Here is a 20,733-nt window from a genome sequence, read left to right as displayed (position 1 = left end):
GAAAGGCAGGTTTTATCACATAAAGGAAGAATGACAGGCAAAGAGTTTAGGGAGGGAACTCCACAGACTAGAGCTTTGACAGCTAGAACCATGGTTACCAATGGTGGTGCAATTAAATCTGGATCTGACAAAGAAGCCAGAATTAGAAAGCAAATATCTCAGGAGGTTAGCAGACTTGATGTTACAGATATATGAAGGGACAAGCTCATCAAGGGATCTGAAGTCAAGGCTAGGCATTTTACAAATGAGGCAATGTCTAGCCCAGAGTCAGCTAGTAAAAAGGGCAAAGGGATCCCCAGTGAATTTTGGAAGTTTACAGAAGAGGGAGGAGGTCAGTTCAAGGTTCAGTAAAATGCTGAAATGTAGAAGTAACAACACTATGCATGAGGAGTTCAGCAGCAGACCAGTTTAGACAGAGGCAGAATTAAGTGATACCACAGAGGTGGGAAAGATGGGGTTATCCAGTCTGGTCTATTATGGCAAGTCTTTCAATATGGACATTATGCCAAAAGTTGGGAAAGCTACCTTAGACTATTCAAGCAATAGTGTGATTCACCACAGAATCATAACGTGCAGCCAACATTCAATACTCTGATAATTCATTTGTGAAAACATCTTGTCCTGCCAGCAGCATTGATTCACTGGAGATGAGAGCCCAGCCATGTGATGAGGAGGGAATGGCTCTGCGAGTCCACATATGGACTCCAGACAGCTGTGTGGCATCAGGTCAAACAATGGCAATAAAGTCTGCCGGTTACCATCTCTTACCCTCCATCAGCTGATGAATCAGTATTTCAACATTTTGAAAGTCTCTTGGAAAAAGGCATTGACAACAAGAGCACAGAATGCACTGTCGGAGACTTCAACATACACCACCAAGAGTGGCTCATTGGTACAACTACTGACCAAGTCCTAAAGAGAAAAAAAACCCACCAGATTAGCCCAGTTTCTAAAAAGATGATACATAGAGATCTCCTCCCTAGGTGATAACAGCCAGTTTTAAGCCAAGTCAGTTCACTCCCTATGACATCAAGAAATAACTGAACTCATTGGATTACGGCAAAGACTTTGGTACCTAACCACATCTTAGCTGTAGTGCTTAAGCCTTGGGCTCCAGCCAAGTCTTTAGGCAAGCTATTCAAGTACAGCCTCAACAGGTGAAAGTCACCACCCTGGACATCATTTGGCCAGGCAATGGATCAAACAAACCTTACACACTGATTCCCATTGACTTCAGTTTGCAAGCTTTCAATGTGCTTATAGAGAACAAAGGAATACATCGTTGGTGTTTGAGGCCAATCAGCTCGGCCTCGGGGATCATTACAGGAGTTCTTCAGGGCAGTAGCCTAGACAATAATTTTCAGGTCTTTTTGCGTCTAATTTTTGCCTCAGATTTGCATCTGATACCTTCGAGTTCCATTTGCCCTGTGCATACATTCTTCAGGATCCAGCAACAATCAGGCTTGAAATGATGCACACATTCATGCCACAGCAGTGCCAAACAATGACACTCGATCTTCAAAGAGTCTGACCACCTCCCATTGACGTTACCCTTGCCAACTTTATCCCACTGATGTTGCTAATTGGATATAAAATGAAAATACAATTGCAATGACTTGTGCTGACTCCCAAAAGCTTTTCACTAATTAGAAGGCACAAGTCAAGAATATGATGCAATACTTTCCATTGACTGCAATTACAATATCCCAAACAAAGCAGCCTGCTTGATTGGCATCCCATTTATAATTCTAAAAGGTCACTCCTTCCACCATTGATTTGTCTTGGCTAATATATTAAAAGCATACATTATAGAACGCTCTACAACAGCTTATCAATGCTTTTCCCAACAGGATTGTCTAACCTACATCCTCTGCCATCTCGAACCAGGGCAGTTTACACATGTGAACACAATCACCTGCAAATACTCCACCAGCTCATACCCCTTTGGCTTGGACACACATCAGTGCTCTTAAATTTTCTTTGCAAAGTCCTATAACTTCCTACCTCCAAGGGTTCAAAAAGGTGCCTTCAGCATCTCTTCAAGGGCAGTTAGAAATGGATTTTAAATGCTGACACCACCCATGAATAAAAGTCATCAAAGCAACAGAAATAAACAAAAGTGATAGGCTGACAGAAACACCATTTATGGAAACTAAACAAAATATTATAGCTAAAGTACTGTAAGCAAAAGTATGCTCTCAACCACTCAACAAAATAGGGGCATTTCAAGAGGATACCAGCAACACTTGAAACAATGATGCTGAAATGCTTCCACTAGTGGGAGAATCTCAGTTACAAGATTAGCCATTTAAAACTTCTCAGATGGTGGCAAATCTCTAATTTTCTACCCCAGAGGATTGTAGAGGCTAGACATTAGGAGTACTTAAAGAATTAAATCTTTTTTTATTGAAAGGGCAGGGAACTGACACAGAACAGAGGCAGCCATTTTTGAAAAACAGATTGCTTTTCAACAGGATCTATTTATTGGCACATTATAATCTTGTTCTAATTTCTGTACAGCGCTATTCAATTGCCAAAATGTGTCATTCCTCAAAAAGTCCATTGATGTGAGGTGGTTTAAGTTGAACCCAAGGAAATACCTCACCATGGGCTGCAAAATACCCAGACAGGAGATGCATTGCTTTTCTTGCTTAATTGAAAATATATACAGGGTCAGAGTGAAAATGAAATGTAAGACTAAAGTGATAGGTAAACTGGAAGCTTGGGATATCCCTTGTAGCTGTCACCCAATCTGCATTTGGTTTCTCCAGTGTTGAGGGCACCACATTGTACCAAACACAATGCACTCCATTGGAAACTTTCTTCAGCTGAAAAGGTTGAGCCCTTGAATGGTGGGGACTGGTACAAGGGCAGCCATTGCATCTCCCATAGTTGCCCAAGAAAGCACCACAAAAAAGGGTAGTTGGTAGAACAGAAGAGTGGATCATCCCTCCAGAATGCTGGAAAGGGAGAGGTGGGGAAGATGTACCTGGTGGTGGAATCCTGTTGAAAGTGGCAGAAATTATGATGTATGATGTACTGAATATGGAAACTAGTGGACTGGAAGGTGAGGAAACCTATTCTTCTTCTGACAGGGAAGGGGGTGAGAGAAGTAGGATAAAGAGGAGGCAGCCTTGTTGAATATGGTAGGGGGAAGGTAAAAGGAAGACACAATGAAGTCACTGCTATGGGAAGTCTTGCCAGAGCATATATGACATATGGAGAAACAAATTGGAAGATTGCAAAGGAGTCACTACAGGCAGCAAGGTGAAAGTTGGTGTAGTTGAGGTAGATGTGGGAGTTTTTGTGCTTGTGATAAATACTAATAGATGACCTAAGATATCAAAAGGGAACCATAGAACAGTACAGCACAATACAGGCCCTTCGGCCCACCATGTTGTGCCGACCTCTAAGCCATGCCTAAGACTATCTAAGCCCTTCCTCCCACATATCCCCTTGTTTTAAATTCCTCCATATGCCTATCCAGTAATCTCTTGAATTTGACCAATGTACCTGCCTCCACCACCCCAGGCAGCGCATTCCATGCCCCAACCACACTCTGGGTAAAAAACCTCCCTCTGATATCTCCCTTGAACTTCCCACCCATTACTTTAAAGCTATGCCCTCTTGTATTGGGCACTGGTGCCCTGGGAAAGAGGCACTGGCTGTCTATCTATTCCTCTTAATATTTTGTATACCTCTATCATGTCTCCCCTCATCCTCCTCTCCAAAGAGTAAAGCCCTAGCTCCCTTAGTCACTCCTCATAATCCATACTCAACTAGGAACATAACAGGGTGGAAATTAGCTTCAAAGACAATCAAGTCAATTTCACTACCAGTACAGGGATAGTTAGAATGCCAACTATAAACAAATCAGCCATGGGATAATCGGGATTAGAGATATTAATAAGTTTATTGTCTGCATAAAGGCAACAAGAACATCCCCAAAAAATTAACAAGGCAGACTAGTGGTTTTCTGAAGCTTTCTTTGAAAACCTAAAAAATGGTAGCTGTAATCTCCATTTTTCAAAACACATCAGCAGCCTGGTACACGTAGACAGTTACTAAAGTTCAACCATTTCCATCAGGATTTTAGAGTGCTTTAGCTTAATGCCGCAGGCGAGAGAGTGCTGGGCTCATCCGTGAAAATGCAACAATTTTATATTACTCCATGCAAATCACATGAACAATCTAATGGCCACATATTCCTGATATCCCATCTAGCCTCAAAAGCAAAAAAAAATGAAATGCAATCAAGTACAACTTTTGAAACTAAAATTGGACTATTTATAAAAGCAATTCCCAGGAGTATTTTCTTCAACAACTTCACAGTAAATGAGATGGTTTCTTCAACCTATCCGATCAATTACTTCACATGTAGAATTCAATACAGCAAAAAAAAACTACAAACCATATACAATGTATATGGATAATGACCAGCTGTATGCACAGCAATAGCAAAGAGTGTAAAATAGGTGAGCTTTCAAATGAGAAATATCTGGTCGAAGGCAGTGCAGGCTGTATTCAACTGTATCCAGTTATTATTCATTAGTTAATTCTGCTTTAATTTTAAAAAGTTATGCATGTACAGTAAATAATACAATCCAAATAAAGTTTATGAAGTCAAGCGCCACCATGCCACTTTCATTCTGTCCCACACGGCAGTAAGGGAATCCAGAGCTGGACGCACATCCAAAGCAGTGAACTTGTAAGTTGCCTTGTCAACCTCTCCTCCATCGTAGTAATCAATTACATATCGTACTTCTTTTCCACAACGGTCCACAACCCAATCATGCCGATCAAATGGTAGGTCATACCTAGTGGGATTTTAAAGTAAATCAACTGTATAAATAATGCACATTATCTTATAATATTAAACATTCATTTTTTTTTTAAAAGCCATTTAAATTTGTCATTAGTTTTGAGTTATAGTAGCTTAGTTACCTGCAATGACATGGAAGTGACATGGACATTAAACATCAAATTTATGAAATTTTTCAAAATATTAATTTCATAAGCATTTTAGTCAGTATCTCATGTTATTTTGTCCTTTAAAATTCATATCGCTCAGCTAATAGAGAAACATGTATTTAATACAACTTCTAAACATTCCTTCAGATTAAAACTAAAATGTTTTCTCCTTCCGTTTCCCATAAAGCACTCCCTCTCCAGAGGGCTGACCTGCGTCTATCCAAAATTATTCTTTAGTTAGAATGGCTCCAGGGTCAATGGTGTGTTCATTTTGTGATATGGGAGTTCTGGGAGACCTCTAGTCTCACTGATAGCAACATCTGCACAAGGTGCATCCAGCTACAGCTCCTTACAGACCGTGTTAAGGAACTGGAGCTGCAGCTGGATGACCTTTGGCTCCTACAGGAGAACGAGGTGTTCATAGATAAGAGCTACGGGAAAGCAGTCACTTCTGAGCTGCAGGAAGCAGGTAGCTGAGTGACTGTCAGAAGGAAGGAGAATAGGCAGGTAGTGCAGAGTATCCCTGCGGCCATTCCCCTAAATAACAGGTATAACGCTTTGGATACTGTTGGGGAAACAACCTACCAGGGGAAAGCCTCCATGACCAGGTCTCTGGCACAGAGCCTGGTTATGTGGTGCAGAAGGGAAAGGGGGGAGAAGAGGAGAGCAGTAGTGATAGGGGATTCAACAGTAAGGGGGCAGACAGGAGATTCTGTGGAAGTGAAAGAGACTCCCAAATGGTATGTTGCCTCCCAGGTACCAGGGTCAGGGACGTCTCAGATCGGGTCCACAGCATTCTGAAGGGAGACTGCGAACAGCCAGAGGTCGTGGTACGTATTGGTACCAATGACATAGGTAGGAAAAGAGATGAGGTCCTGAAGAGGGAATATAGGGAGCTGGGTAGGAAGCTGAAAAGCAGGACCTCAAGGGTAACAATCTCTGGATTGCTGCCTGTGCCACGCACCAGTGAGGGTGTAATGAATTGACCTGTACGATCGGTTTGTAAGACAAGCTTTTCACTGTACCTCGGTACAAGTGACAATAATAAACCAATACCAATAAGAGTTGGTTGATCTGGCAGATGAATGCATGGCTGAGGAGTTAGTGCAGGGGGCAGGGTTTCAGATTTGTGGATCATTGGGATCTCTTCTGAGGAAGGTATGACCTGTACAAAAGGGACGGGTTACACCTTAACTGGAGGGGGACCAATATTCTTGCAGGCAAGTTTGCTAGAGCTATTGGGGAGGGTTTAAACTGGTTTGGCAGGGGGATGGGAACCCTGAGTGATAGGTCAGAGGTTGGTGCATTTAGTATACGAGTAGATGCAGCGTGTAGAAAGACTGCGAGGAAGGACAGGCAGTTGAAAGGGCAAAATTGCAGTCAGTTGGATGGGCTGAAGTGTGTCCACTTTAATTTGAGAAGTATCAGGAATAAGGCTGATGAACTTAGAGCATCGGAAACTACAACATTGTGGCCATTACAGTGGCTTGGCTATCGCAAGGGCAGGAATGGCTGCTGGATATTGCAGGGTTTAGAGGGACAGAGGTAAGAGGTGGGGGGGGTGGCTTTGCTGATCAGGGACAGTGTCACAGCTGCAGAAAGGGAGGATGTCCTGGAGGGATCGTCTACTGAGTCAGTGTGGGTGGAAGTCAGAAACAGAATGGGAGCTCAAGGTTGCTGCGCAGGTTGATAGGGTTGTTAAGAAGGTGTACGGCATGTTGGCCTTCATTAGTTGGGGTATTGAGTTCAAGAGCCACAAGGTAATGTTGCAGCTCTATAAAATTCTCATTAGACCACACTTGGAGTAGTGTGTTCAGTTCTGGTCATCTCATTATAGGAAGGATTTAGAAACTTTAGAGAGGGTGCAGAGGAGATTTAGCAGGATGCTGCCTAGATTGGAGAGCACGTCTTATGAGGATAGGTTGAGCGAGCTAGGGTTTTTCTCAAGGGGACTTGATAGAGGTGTACAAAATAAGAGGCATAGATTGAGTGGACAGTCAGAGACTTTTTCCCCAGGGAGAAAATGGCTAACATGAGGGGGCATAATTTTAAGGTGATTGGAGGAAGGTATGGGGGGGGGATGTCACAGATAGGTGTTTTTGTTTATATACATACAGCGGTGGGTGTGTGGAATGCACTGCCAGCAGAGGTGGTGGAGGCAGATACATTAGGGACATTTAAAAGACACTTGGATAGCCACATAAATGATAGAAAAATGAAGGGTTACGTGGAAGGGAAGGGTTAGATAGATCTCAGAGCAGGATAAAATGTTGGCACAACATCGCAGCCCAAAGGATCTGTACTGTGCTGTAATGTTCTATGTTCTTGCTTTGCTAGGTCTCTCCAAATAGAGTTACCCACATCTGGTGCTTTGGAAGTTTATTTATTATTAAATCTTAAATCCACCAATAAAAAAAAATTAAGGTTTTGGCAAACCACTAGGCAGACAAAATTAGGAGAAAAATGCATTCCTTATTTAAAAAAAACAAACAAAAAAAAAAGGAAGTCAATTTAAATAACCATCCTCCATGACATCACATCTTTTGACGACCAAATTTCAATCTGTTTCAATGCCTCATTATGTAACAATCAAATGATTGTTTAAAAAAAGTGAACCTGGAGTTTAACATAAATACTGCACTTTTCAAGTATTTGTTAAAAAATTGGTTTACAAGTGCAGTGACCCTGACACCTGTCCTCATCTTCTCCAAATCCTGGTTTTCCACTTTGCTCCTTTTAAAAAGGCAAAATTTTCTTCTATCTTCCTGCCCACCCCGCCCCCCGCTTCAGATGAAGTCTATCCCAGGGGATTATGGGAAGCAAGGGAGAAGATTGCTGGGACTCCAATAGACATCTTTGCATCTTCTTTAGCAATGGGCGAGGTTCCGGAAAACTGGAAGCAAGCTAATGTTGTTCCCATATTCAAGAAGGGCAGTAAGGATAACCCAGAAAACTACTGGAAAAAATTTTTAGGGATAGAATTCATGATCACTTGGAAAAGCAGGGACTGATTTTGGGGGGGGGGGGGGGGTGTAAGTGGGGGAAAAAAAAATCAGGTCAGCATGGTTTTGCACATTGTACATGGGAAGTCCTGCCACACAAATGAGTTTTTTTTTGGAAGAAGGTTGCATCTACCAAGGTGGCAGATGAGATGCAATATGCATGGAATTTAGCAAGGCTTTTGAGAAGATCAGAAAGTTTGGGCACATGGAATCCAAGGTGCTTTGGGTGCTCACAGGATCCAAACTTGGCTTGGTGATAAGGCAGAGGGTTGTTTTTCTGACTGGAAGTCAGTAATCAGTGGTGTACCACAGGGATCAGTGCTGGGACTTTTGTTGTTTGTCATGTGATGGATGAGAATGCCTGTGGTCTGTTTAGTTTGCTGATGACAAAGCTTTGTGGAGTTGTAGATAGCAAGGATGGTTGCCCAAGGATACAAGAGGAACATAGATCAGCTGGAAATTTGGGATGAGCAGTGGCAGACTGAATTTAATTCAGACAAGTGTGAGATAATGCATTTTAGGTCTCTAACACTGGCTGGACATGTAAAGAGTGGGACCTTAGGAATGTTAATGTACAGAGGAACATTGGGGTGCAAGCCCATAGCTCCCTGAAGATGGCAACATGGGTGGATAAAGTAGTGAAGGCAGCATTTAGCTTGCTTGCCTTCATAGTCAGGGTTATTGAGTTTGAGAGTTGGGGCATCATGTTGCAGTTGTACAAGACATTAGTAAGGCGACACTTGAAATATTTTGTGCAGTTCTGGTTGCCACACTATAGTAGCGCCAGAAAGAGTGCAAAAGGGATTCACCACAATGTTACCTGGAATGGAGGGGTTGAGTTGCAAAGAGAGATTGAATTGGTTGGGACTATTTTCCTTGGACCAAAGGAGGCTGAAGAGTGACATTATAGAGGTTTATAAAATAATGAGGGGCATATATAGGGTAGATACTCATAGTTTCTCCCCTCTCCCCTACCACCCACAGGAAAGTGGGGTTAGCATAGAAGGACAACTCAGTTGGCATGGAATAACCAGACTCTGGAATTCTTTCCATACCCACTCACTTCTCCCTACTTGCTTAAAGGCACTACTTAAAAGCAGCCCAATTTTTTGGTTACTTATCTCATATCTCAAGGCTGGAGACAACTTTTTGGTTTGTCGACACTCCGGTGAAGTGCTGTGTGATATTTCTGCTATGGAAATGCATAGTCTACCAAAATTTTGCTATCTTGAAAAAGTACTATAAAAATGGAAGTACTTGGAATTATTTTACACATCAACCTCATGCATTGATTGCATTTAGAAGGGTATCTTTTTCCACTCATCAACACATCCTCCAAAAATCACCAATTTCTCAAAGAGAATATCCAAAAACATACATTACATCAAGCAAGGCAAACTAAAACGTGCTGCATTGTCTAACAATTAAATAATTTCAATACACAGTTTGAAACATACCCCATTAAAGAACGAATTCGAGCTCTCGGTGAATATTCTTTAGCTTTCCCTCCAAAGCGAATTAGTGAAGGCCCACAGGGACATTCTCTAGAATACCAAACACAAAAATATATTGATTTTAAATTTGTATAACTAACGTTTATACCCAATATTACTACCCACATTGATATGGCAAGTGTCCATGAATTCATGCTTCATGAATAAGGTTCTTTAAAATATATTCCTGTCACTAATCTTGCAAAGAGGTGCCCACATCTCACAAGCCCTTTCTAATGCTGGCAGGAGAGTCTAAAAATAGGCGACATTGTATATTTGAAAAAAAAGAGCCAGGCCTTTCGGGTTCGTAGTTAGGAAACATTTCAACATGCCAAGTGATCCATGCTTGGTACTCTTCAACAAAATGTAATCAAGGCTGTTTCAATTACTAATTTTCATTTTAGAAATGAACATTTGTGTTAACCAGAAGGTATAAAGGAAATAATATAGCAGAAGCAGGTATACAGAATTAGGTCACATATCAAACATAGCAGAATCTCAAGGAGCTAAATGGTCTCTTCCAGTCTCAAGTCCATCCTGTTGAATTAATTGTTTTGTCTACACTGCTAAATCATATCAATGACCAGATAATCTGACTGACACTGCAACGAACACAAAGACAAATTTGTAAAAACTGTTTTGTGGAATCTGTTCAACTAGACTGTTACCGAATTATATCAATTATATTCCACCACCCCACCCTTCATCGATTCTGCTATTCATGCCACTTTAAACAGTTGTTTACAATATCACAGCTGACTAAAATATACTAGTGCACATAATAGAATACAATGAATTATTAGGTGCAAGATAAAGTGCGCTCACAGGACATAATGGGCTATTCAGCTGTAGTGTTGAAAATAGTGTTCAGTGGCTGCAAGGATTGAAGGTAGTATTTTAGTTCACTTGTGTATTCTAGAAAAGAGACTAAAAATTGTATAGCAGGGCTTTTATCATAGGAGCTAAGATATCCTAGTGGGTAATTTGCCTTTTGCACACTCTACTGCCCCAATTGTATTAGTAAGCTGGTGACCACAAAACCCACAGCATTTCTTTCTAACCTTCTTACATTGCTGCATCATATGAAAAAGAAAAATCTTACTTCAGACAGCTGACAGTAAATAACACACATTCATAACCAAGATCCTATTAGCCCTCCAAGGAGATCAGTGGACATTCAATCTTCAATGCAATAAACTGAAGTTTGATCATTTGAAGGTCAACTTCATTCGTTAAGTAAAATAATCCAAACTTAGACAGCAATCACCGTGCTATTCAATTGGTGTGTCTACTTTCAGCAGTTGAACTAACTTGGCATGGAGCGCTTCCCACTTGAGTATTTCATTCCAGGCCTGTTCATTGTTCTGATTATGAATCTTGATAATATTTGTCATATCATTAGGTGTAATGTCTTCATTACGCCAACGCCACCTGTAAAAGAATTTGAAATGAAATACAGCCTTGAAAATGTAGAAATAGTGGTTTTGTCACTGCTCAAAAACACAACTTTCTTAAAGTCAGTCATGCAGCAAGAAACAGGCCCTTTGGCCAACTACATCCATGTCAACCATTAAGTACCTATCTATTCCAATCCTATTTACCAGTACTCAGTCCATAGTATTCTATGCCTTAGCAATTCATGGGCGCATCTAGATAATTTTTAAGTGTTGCGAGTCTCTCTGCCTCTACTCAGGTAGTATGTTCCAAATTCCAACCCTTATATCCTTTGCCCTCTAGTTTTAGATCTCTTCTACAAGGAAAAGATCCTACTAGCAATGCCCCTTCTAATTTTGTAAAACCATCAGGTCCCATTCAGCCTCCTCTGCAATGCTCCCTCCCAGGCAAGGTAATCTCCCCTGCATCTTCTCCAGTGCAGTCATATCCTTCCTAGTGTGACAAACAGAAATGTACACAGTAGAGTACTGCAAATGTTTCCTATAAAGCTGCACTATACCCTCCCTGCTCTTATATTCTATACCCCAGCTAAGGAAGGCAAATATCCCATAAGCGTTCTACATCACCTTTTCTATCTGTGCTGCCACCTTCAGGAATCCTTGCACTCGTACACTGAGGTGACTCTGTTCCTCAATACTTTGCCAAGGCCCCATCATTATTGTGTATGTCCTACCTTTATCAGTATTCCCAAAGTACATTTCCTTGCACATCAGGATTAAGTTCCACCTGCTATTGCTCTGCCCATCTTACTATATATTAAAAACAGTAAGAGCCCCAGCATTGGTCCCTGTGGCACATTACTTGTCACAGGCTTCCAATCGAAGAAACAAACATCCACTATCTTCCTCTGCCTCCGATTACCAAGCCAAGTTTGGATCCAATTTGCCAACTTATTCTGGATCCCACAAATTTACTAATCATGCATAGGTTTAAGGTGAGGGAGGAGGTTTAGAGGGGATCTGAGGGGCAAATTTTTCCCACACAAAGAGTAGTTGGTATCTGGAATGAGCTGCCAGAGATGGAGGAGACTAGAACAGTAACAACATTGAAGAGGCATCCGGACAGGTACTTGAATGAGCAAAGCATAGAATTAATGGGGGCAAATAGGATCAGTATAGGTATGCATAATGGTCAGCATGGACCCGGTGGACCAAAGAGCCTGTTTCTAAGCTGTACAACTCTATATTTTCCCCTCATTACAGAAGTATTTGATTGCTTATTCAATGTATTCTTTTAATACCCTCCTGTCACACCTGAAAATTCTATACTCAAATGCTGATTTGCAAGTCCTGCCCTCCTTTCAACCATGTCCCTGTGATAGCAACAATATCATAATCCTGAGTGCTGATCAACACACCTTTTTAGTAAGATTCTGTACATTAAAATAGATGCAGTTCAGTTTTGTATGCAAGTTCTGCCTGCTGTACTGTTTTCCTTCTATATTTGACTGCGCCTTCCCAACTATGCATATATTTATTCCCCCATTCCCCTGCCAAATTAGTTTAAGTCCCTTCCAAAGCTCCCTGCAAGGATGTTGGAAATATTCCAGATCAAATGCAATCTGCCCAGATTGCAAACATTCCATCTTCCCTGCCTGGATTAGAGCGTATGGAATACGAGGAGAGGCTTAAGGTGCTAGGGCTTTATTCACTGGAAAGGAGGAGGATGAGAGGAGACATGATAGAGGTATATAAAATATTGAGAGGAATAGATAGAGTAGACAGTCAGCACCCCCTTCCCAGGGCACCAATGCTCAAGACAAGAGGGCATGGCTTTAAGGTTATGGGTGGGAGGTTCAGGGGAGATTTTTCACCCAGAGAGTGGTTGGTTCATGGAATGCACTGCCTGGGGTGGTGGTGGAGGCAGATAAATTGGACAGGTTCAAGAGTTTGTTGAATAGGCATTTGGAGGAATGTGAGATAGAGGGATATGCGGGAGGAAAGGATTAGATAGTGTGAGGGTGGTTTGATGGATGGCACAACATGGTGGGCCGAAGGGCCTGTTTTGTGCTGTATGGTTCTATGGTTCCCCAGAAATGGTCCCAGAGATCCAGAAATCTAAAGCCCTTCCTCTTACACCATCCCTTTAGCTGTACAATCATCTGGCCCATCTCCCTTTTCCTATACTCGTTAACATATGGTGCCAGAAGTAATCCAGATATTACAACCATAGAGATTCTTTATAAGCAAAATGAACATTCAACCACAAAACATAAAACTAATGCTTGACATATTCAGCACTTTGAGCCAGAATGCAACTACGTAATTGATTGCAACTACATAACCTCTGTTCTTTAATGTGAACTAGCTGTCGGTACTTTAACATACCGACAGCATTACAAAACAGGTATCAGATTTGGTAAATACTTTTTCTTAAAACATGCTTCTACAACAGGTTTAAAAAATTAAAAGCCTCAATTCTATTTTTTAAAATGGAGCTTTTCCTGAAGGCTCAATCTCATATATCCTGTAACTATGGCAGTTTAAACAATTCATGTCAAGGGATTATTCTCCAGGTAGCTACAATTGTCTTTACATCCACACCTGCCAGAGGTAATCGAAGGGCAACCTAGAACAAGATTTTGTACTGCAGGGGAAAACAAGACTTAAATAGAGCCGTGACCACGATCAGATCGACAGAGCAGTCTCGTGGGGCTGTACGGTCTACTCCTCATGTTTTTTGTCATAAAACTCGAGCCAATTGCATAGTTTGAAACATGAAGCTTTGTCTTTTTAAAAATATACCCAATTTGAACAAAATTAGTTCCGAATTCTAAATATACTACTGCAGTTATAATCTTCAACCAGAGTGCTCACAGTGCTTCAGTTTCAATTCTCCTGTTTAAATACCCTTCTTATGGAGCTCCACAGAAAAATGAAGGCATTTTAAAAAACAGCATATCTGTGTAATACAAACCGGAGAGCATCTACATACCCTTTCCTAAGCATTGCATTCCAAAACATCTGTTCAGAAGGGTACACCCAATGCTTGTCTGACTGAGCTCGAGGAATGGAAGACTCCTCTCTGACTACAGAAAGGGGGAATGGCTGATCTGGTGCTGGCTGCTGGTTAGGTGGTGGCATCTACAAAACAAAAGTGATAAGTTTCTAATAGCAACTGAAAAATGCTTGATATTATCCATTATTTGAACAAAAGTTAATGCAGCTACTACACAAAAAGTTGGATTTGGCTTGACAATCATAGAAGGAAATAAAAATCTAAAATCACCATCTATACTGCTTTAATGCTAATTTCAGTTGTAGTTTAATTTTCCCCAGACACATCCTGATTTATCTTTTCTAAAATAAGCTGCGAACTTATATTTAATTTCACGACTTATTTGTACATGAAAAAATTTACAAAAATTCATTAATAAACTTTTAATGCCACAATTGTTTTGTGAATATCAGTATGTAATATGCCCTAGGTGTGCTTAGTCAGTTCAACTAACTGAAGATGGTTTCAGTTGTGCAGCCAAACAGGTCTCACAAATAAATAGAGCAGAACATAAGCAAATTATGATGGAAACAGTATATTGTAGTCTACATAAGGTATTCATTGAATCCTTTTTACCAAAGGGACTTAAAACTGACCAGGGAACTTTTGACTAAATGCTTGACTATGGTGGAAAACTTAGTAAGGGTAACTGCAAAACAAACTGACTGAACTATATCGCAGGGAATAATATTTGATTGACTAAAATGAACCCATTCCTTCTTACCATATTACTGGGATCAACTGGATCTGTTTCCGGTCTGTCACCCATTCTCATGGGGCACTCCACGTATTCATACGCCCTCTCTTGATGTGATGGTGTTGGACAAGATACATTCTCTGCCGAAGTGGCTGCTGCAGTCGCCTGATGCATTGGACAACCTGATGGGATGCACAATGATAAAAAAATATAAACGAAACAATGCAATTAAAGATGTCAATGCAATTTTGTGATGGCCTTGAAATTCTTTCGTTTGCATTTTAGAGTACAACGCTAAGTTCTTTTATTCAGTTAAAAGTCATGAAAATGGTTGTGACAAAAGCATTAAGTATTTAAGCGTTTGCACAATAATGTTCACACAGTAACCTCAAGGCTAAGATGTGCAAAATACTCATTCATGTTGAAGACAAATGGTATGTGTAGAATATCTGAAGACTATACACAAATGCCAAGATACACCTTAAAATTTTTAATTATAAGATCCTGTCTTCAAAATAGTTGAAAATAAAACACTAACTTCATAGAAGTTGCTGGTTGGTTTCAGGTAAAACACTCGAACTCAGTCTATTACATTAAAACATTTACCTTCCTTCTTGGTTTGATGCATCGGGCATTCCGACAATGTGGACTTTGCCTGTGGTGCAACAGAAGCTGTTTGCACATCACTAGATGGTGTTGAAGTGGATGCTCCCATACTTTGAATCAGCTAAGGCCTCAGTTAAGTTCCAAGAGATGTGTAAACCTTTTATAAAAAAAATGTGAAAAAGCAAATAATCCTATTATTTAGCTGAATGCTGTACTAAACCTACAGCTTCATGAATGGTTCAAGTATCAGAATGTCAGCATTTAATCAACAGAGTCATAGGCAATACAGCACGGATACAGGCCCTTCAGCCCAACGAGTCCATACTAACCATGGTGCCCACCCAGCTAGTCCCAATTTCCTGCTTTCAGTCTATATCCCTCCAAGCCCCTCCCCTCCACGTACCTATCCAAGTGCTTCTTAAATGATACTATTGTACCTGCCTCAACTACTTCTTCTGGCAGCTCGTTCCATATACTCACCACCCTCTACATGAGAAAGTTGCCCCTCAGGTCCCTTTTAAATCTCTCCCCTCTCATCCGAAATCAATGCCCCCTAGTTTTTGACTCCCCTACCCTGGGGAAAAGACCATTCACCGTCCACCTTATCTGTCCCTCTCATAATTTTAAACAGTTCTATAAGGTCGCCTCTCATTCTTCTACTTTCCAAGGAATAAAGATCTATCCTGGCCAATCTATCCCTATAACTCAGGCCCTCTAGTCCTGGCAACATCGTCCTAAGTCTTTTCTGCACTCTTTCCAGTTTAACCACATCTTTCGTAGAACAGGGTGACCAATACGGTACACAGTACTCCAAGTGCAGCCTCACCAACAACTACTGCAAAGTAATGTCCCAACTCCTATACTCAGCACTTTGACTGATGAAGGCCAACATGCTAAACACCTTTTTCACCACCCCATCTACCTGTGACGTCACTTTCAACGAACTATGCTCTTCTATTCCTATGTCCCATTATACTCCCTTGTACCCTACCATTCATAGTACAAGTCCTACACTGGTTTGACTTTCCAAAGTGCATCACCTCACACTCATCTATATTGAAATCCATTTGCCACTCCTCAGCCACTTCCCTAACTGATCAAGATCCCCCTGTAATCTATGAAAACCTTCTTCACTATCAACACCACCTAATTTTGTGTCATCCACAAGTTTACTGATTAAGCCTTGTGCATTCGCATCCAAATTATTTACATAACAAGGGTCCCAACACCGACCCCTGCAGCACACCACTAGTCACCGTCCTCCATCCCGAGAAACAACCTTCAACCACCACCATCTGCTAACTACCTCTGAGCCAATTTTCCATCCACCTAATTAGCTCTCCTTGGGACCTAACCTTTCAGCCCAGCCCACCATGAGGGACCTTGTCGAAGGCCTTGCTAAAGTCCAAATAGACAACATCACATTCTGTTATTCTGTAATTAAAAGGAAATCAACCTAACAAGAGCAGTGCATGGAGACAATATACTGGAGATAATGTAGTCTGGAGCAAAACCAAATTGCTGGAGGAACTCAGTGGATCAGGCAGCAGCTGTGGAGGAAGGGGAGAGAGCCAGTATAAAGAGGTGAGACTGATGAGGGAGGGCCTGGCAGGCAAAAGGTAGAACCAGGTGAGGAGGACATGGTGGGCAGATGGAGCTCTGTAAAATGGCCACCTAGCCTTGCCATTGTAGAGGCCACATAAAGAACACTGAATGCAGTAGTCGAGGTTGGAGAAGGTGCATGTTAATCTTTACCTGACCTGTAAGGGTTGTTTAGGTACGGGAATGAGTGAGTGAGGGAGGGAGGGAGGGAGGGAGGTTCAATCCTGACCTCTGGTGCTCTCTTAGTGGTTTGCACATTCTCCTTGTGACCACAAGGGTTTACTCCAGGTGTTCCAGTTTCCTCCCACATCACAAAGACTTGAGTTGGTGGGTTAATTAGTCACTTTAAACTACCCCCAATGTACAGGCAAGTAGTAGAATCTGGAATGAATTGAAGGGAATGAGGGGAGAATAAAATGGGATTAGTGTAAATGCATAGCCGATGATCAGCATGGACCTGAAGGGCTGAAAGACACTGTATGACTTATGTGGTACTGAGGCAGGGTACTCTTTCTAAGGCGTCATCTTTCCAAAGATGTATTAAATTGAGGGCATGTTTGTCTCCACAGATGGGCATAAAAATTGTATTTGAGGAGCAGGATAATTGGAAAATTGATTGCTAGACAATTTTCATCCTGCAATCAATAGCAGTAAACAATTTAGAGTCACCTCTTTATACAGCTTATTACATGCAAGCTTAAGACCATGCACATTAGAAGTTAATCACTGGCATCAGTAACTGAAGGGTGCTTGGGGAGTGACAAGGGGTATGAAAAAGTTATTGCAAGTGAATTTCATAATCATGGCTTATTGAGGACACTTCAGACACTATACCAACTTGTAATAATACAAAATGTCAATTTTTAAAAGAGCAAAAGGCTCATGTTTCGGCCATTCATGCCATATGGAAAAGAAGCAAATGATTTGACATATTTACTGGAATTTTCCTGCTGAACTGTTTCTACTATCATATTAACATCTACAATTGAAAGGTAGTGATATTTGACATTATTAATTGCAGCGCACAGTATCAGAAATAATGCTATATTGAGGTAGACAGCTCAATCAAAAAACATTTTTTCCAAATGACGACCTTCATCAACTTTCTGGCCTCGCTGTTCCAATACAGTTACAACTCTAGAATCTACACTAACCCTAAAGTAAATGGCACAGGTATGATCCAGTGACAAAAAGGACAAATCCAGCCCAGCTAACTACCATCAGTCAATTCTCAATCAACAATAAAGCAGTGGAAGCCATTGTCAGTGCTATAAAGTGGCACTTACTCACTAATAACCTATTCACTGATACCCAGTTTGAGCTTCATCAGGACCACTTTGCTCATCACAACATTCAAAATCAAATTCAGAAGCAGATCAGATTTAGATTCATTATCACTGACGTGAAATTTGTTTTGCAGCAGCAGTACAGTGCAAAGTCATAAAATTACTATAAATTACAAAATTAAATAAATAGTGCAATAGATAAAAAAAAATAGGAATAACCCGGTAGTGTCCAAATATGGACCAAGCAGCTGAATTCTGAAGGTGAGGGGGACTGTCATTGACATCAAGGCAGCATTTGACCAAATGTAGCATCATGGTGGCTTGGAAAAACTGAAGTTACCAGGCATCAAAATACTCCAGTGGCTGGAATCGTTCACTGCACAAAGGAAGACGAGACTGCAGAAGCTGTAGTCTGAAGCAACAAACAATCTGCTGGAGGGACACAGCAGGTTGAGCAGCATCCACGGGGTTAAAGGAATTATCAATGTTTCAGGTCAAAACCTGAACGATGCAGGGTTTTGACCTGAAACGTTGACAATTCCTCCCTCCCCCCACACCCCAAACAGTTCAATCTGCTGAGTTCCTCCACCAGATGTTTGTTGCATCACACGAAGGAAGATGGTTGTGCTTATCAGAAGTCAACAATCCCAGCCCTTGGACATCACTGCAGAAGTTTTTCAGGGCAGTAACCCAAGTATCTTCATCAATTCCTTCTCTTCAGTCATAAAGCCAGAAGCAGTGATATTTGCTGACAATTGCGGTGTTCAATTTGCATTTCCACAGCGCATGAAGCAGTCCATTCCAGCAGGCAGCAAGACCCAGATCACAAGAGGTGGTTAGTGGCAAGTAACATTTACGCCACAAACATGCCAATAACCATCTCCAAGAAAGTTTGAGATTTGGTACGTCACCAAAGACTCCAAAAAAATTCTAGAAGTACGGTGGAGAGCATTCTGACCTGCTGCATCACTGCCTGGGATGGAGGTTCCAATGCACAGGGTTGAAAGAAGCTGCAGAGGGTTGTAGACTCAGCTAGCTGCATCACAGGCACAACCCTCCCCGCCATCCACGACATCTTGAAGGGGCAGTGCCTCAAGGTGGTGGCATCCATCATTAAGGACCCTCACCATCGAGGACATGCTCTCTTCACGTTACTACCATCAGGGAGGAGGTACAGGAGCCTGAAGACCCACACTCAATGTTTCAGGAACAGCTTCTTCCCCTCCATCATCAGATTTCTGAACTGTCCATGAACACTATCTCATTATTCCTCTTTTGCACTATTTAATTTGGTAATTTATATTAATTTTTGTCTTGCACTGTACTGCTGCCACAAAACAAATTTCACAACATATGTCAGTGATAATTAAACTGATTCCAGGGTGCAGAGGTAGGCAGTTAAAAAAACAGAAGGCCTGGCTGATCCAAGTGGTAGGAGAAGCCCTGACCTACACGCAACCCCTGCCCTCCTCCTCCTCCCTCCTCTAGTCTGATCAGGTGGTGGGGTGGGGATGAAGACCTGATCCAGGGTGTTTAATGTTTAGTGATGTCCCAGGTGGTGGGAGAAGTACCCCCACCTTGGCCGGACACACCGAGACTGCCCGGCATTGGCACCCCCCAGGTCACCCCTCCGCCCCCGAACAGCCAGCCCCGAACTGCCCGTCTCTCCCCTCCCACCCCCCCCGTCTGCCCCCCGCCCATGTCCCTCTCGTGTCCCGTGTCTCCCGTCCACCCCCCCCCCCCCACGTCTCCCGTCCACCCACCCCCGTGTCTCCCGTCCACGTCACCGGCTCCACCACAATGAGCCGGCTCCAGCCCCCTCCCCCGACTCCGGACCACCGTCCCGGCTGGACCCCTCACCCCTCCCTCCCTCCCTCCCGGACCGGCCCGCTCACCCCTCCCGGGCCGGACCCCCCACCCCCCCCACGCTCCCGGGCCGGACCCCCCACCCCCCCCTCGCTCCCGGGCCGGACCCCCCACCCCCCCCTCGCTCCCGGGCCGGACCCCCCACCCCCCCCCTCGCTCCCGGGCCGGACCCGTCACCCCTCACCCCCCCTCCCTCCCGGGCCGCACCCCTCACCCCCCCTCCCTCCCGGGCCGCACCCCTCACCCCCCCCTCCCTCCCGGGCCGCACCCTTCACCCCTCACCCCCCTCCCTCCCCTCCCTCCCGGGCCGCACCCCTCACCCCCCTCCCTCCCGGGCCGCACCCCTCACCCCCCTCCCTCCCCGGCCGCACCCCTCACCCCCCTCCCTCCCCGGCCGCACCCCTCACCCCCCTCCCTCCCCGGCCGGACCCCTCACCCCCCTCCCTCCCCGGCCGGACCGCTCACCCCCCTCCCTCCCCGGCCGGACCGGACCGGACCCCTCACCCTCCTCCCTCCCCGGCCGGACCGGACCGGACCCCTCACCCTCCTCCCTCCCCGGCCGGGCCGGGCCGGGCCGGACCGGACCGGACCGGACCCCTCACCCTCCTCCCTCCCCGGCCGGGCCGGACCGGACCGGACCCCTCACCCTTCCCGGGCCGCGCCGCCCGTCCTCCGACTGTCCTCAAGGTGAGGGCACACACCACTCCCACAACCCCCCGCGCCCGCTGCGCCAATAGACCGCTTTCCAGGTAACGTCA

At 43.4% G+C, this 20,733-nt stretch overlaps 1 protein-coding gene across 1 annotated transcript; it reads right to left on the bottom strand.

Moving 5' to 3' along the window:
- Nucleotides 1-3,894: 3,894 nt before the first annotated feature.
- Nucleotides 3,895-20,729, bottom strand: LOC127568272 (holocytochrome c-type synthase). Its single transcript, XM_052011833.1, has 7 exons — nucleotides 20,622-20,729; nucleotides 15,222-15,378; nucleotides 14,643-14,797; nucleotides 13,856-14,004; nucleotides 10,778-10,897; nucleotides 9,431-9,517; nucleotides 3,895-4,817 (listed from the first exon to the last, which is right to left on the bottom strand). The coding sequence occupies exons 2-7, from the start codon at nucleotides 15,328-15,330 to the stop codon at nucleotides 4,616-4,618; spliced, it is 822 nt and encodes a 273-aa protein (XP_051867793.1). The 5' UTR covers nucleotides 15,331-15,378; nucleotides 20,622-20,729; the 3' UTR covers nucleotides 3,895-4,615.
- Between the last annotated feature and the right edge of the window lie 4 nt (nucleotides 20,730-20,733).

Source organism: Pristis pectinata, chromosome 3 (assembly GCF_009764475.1).
Source record: "Pristis pectinata isolate sPriPec2 chromosome 3, sPriPec2.1.pri, whole genome shotgun sequence".
Lineage (NCBI taxonomy): Eukaryota > Metazoa > Chordata > Chondrichthyes > Rhinopristiformes > Pristidae > Pristis > Pristis pectinata.
Note: the sequence above shows the minus strand (reverse complement) of the source record. Positions and strands in the feature narration are given on the sequence as shown.

Coding starts and splice junctions, on each gene's coding strand:
- LOC127568272 (XM_052011833.1), bottom strand. CDS start 15,330: ATGGGAGCATCCACTTCAACACCATCTAGTGATGTGCAAACAGCTTCT. Junction 10,898..13,855: donor AATGCAATGCTTAGGAAAGG/GTATGTAGATGC, acceptor ATTCTTTTACAG/GTGGCGTTGGCGTAATGAAG. Junction 9,518..10,777: donor TGGGAAGCGCTCCATGCCAA/GTTAGTTCAACT, acceptor TTGGTATTCTAG/AGAATGTCCCTGTGGGCCTT.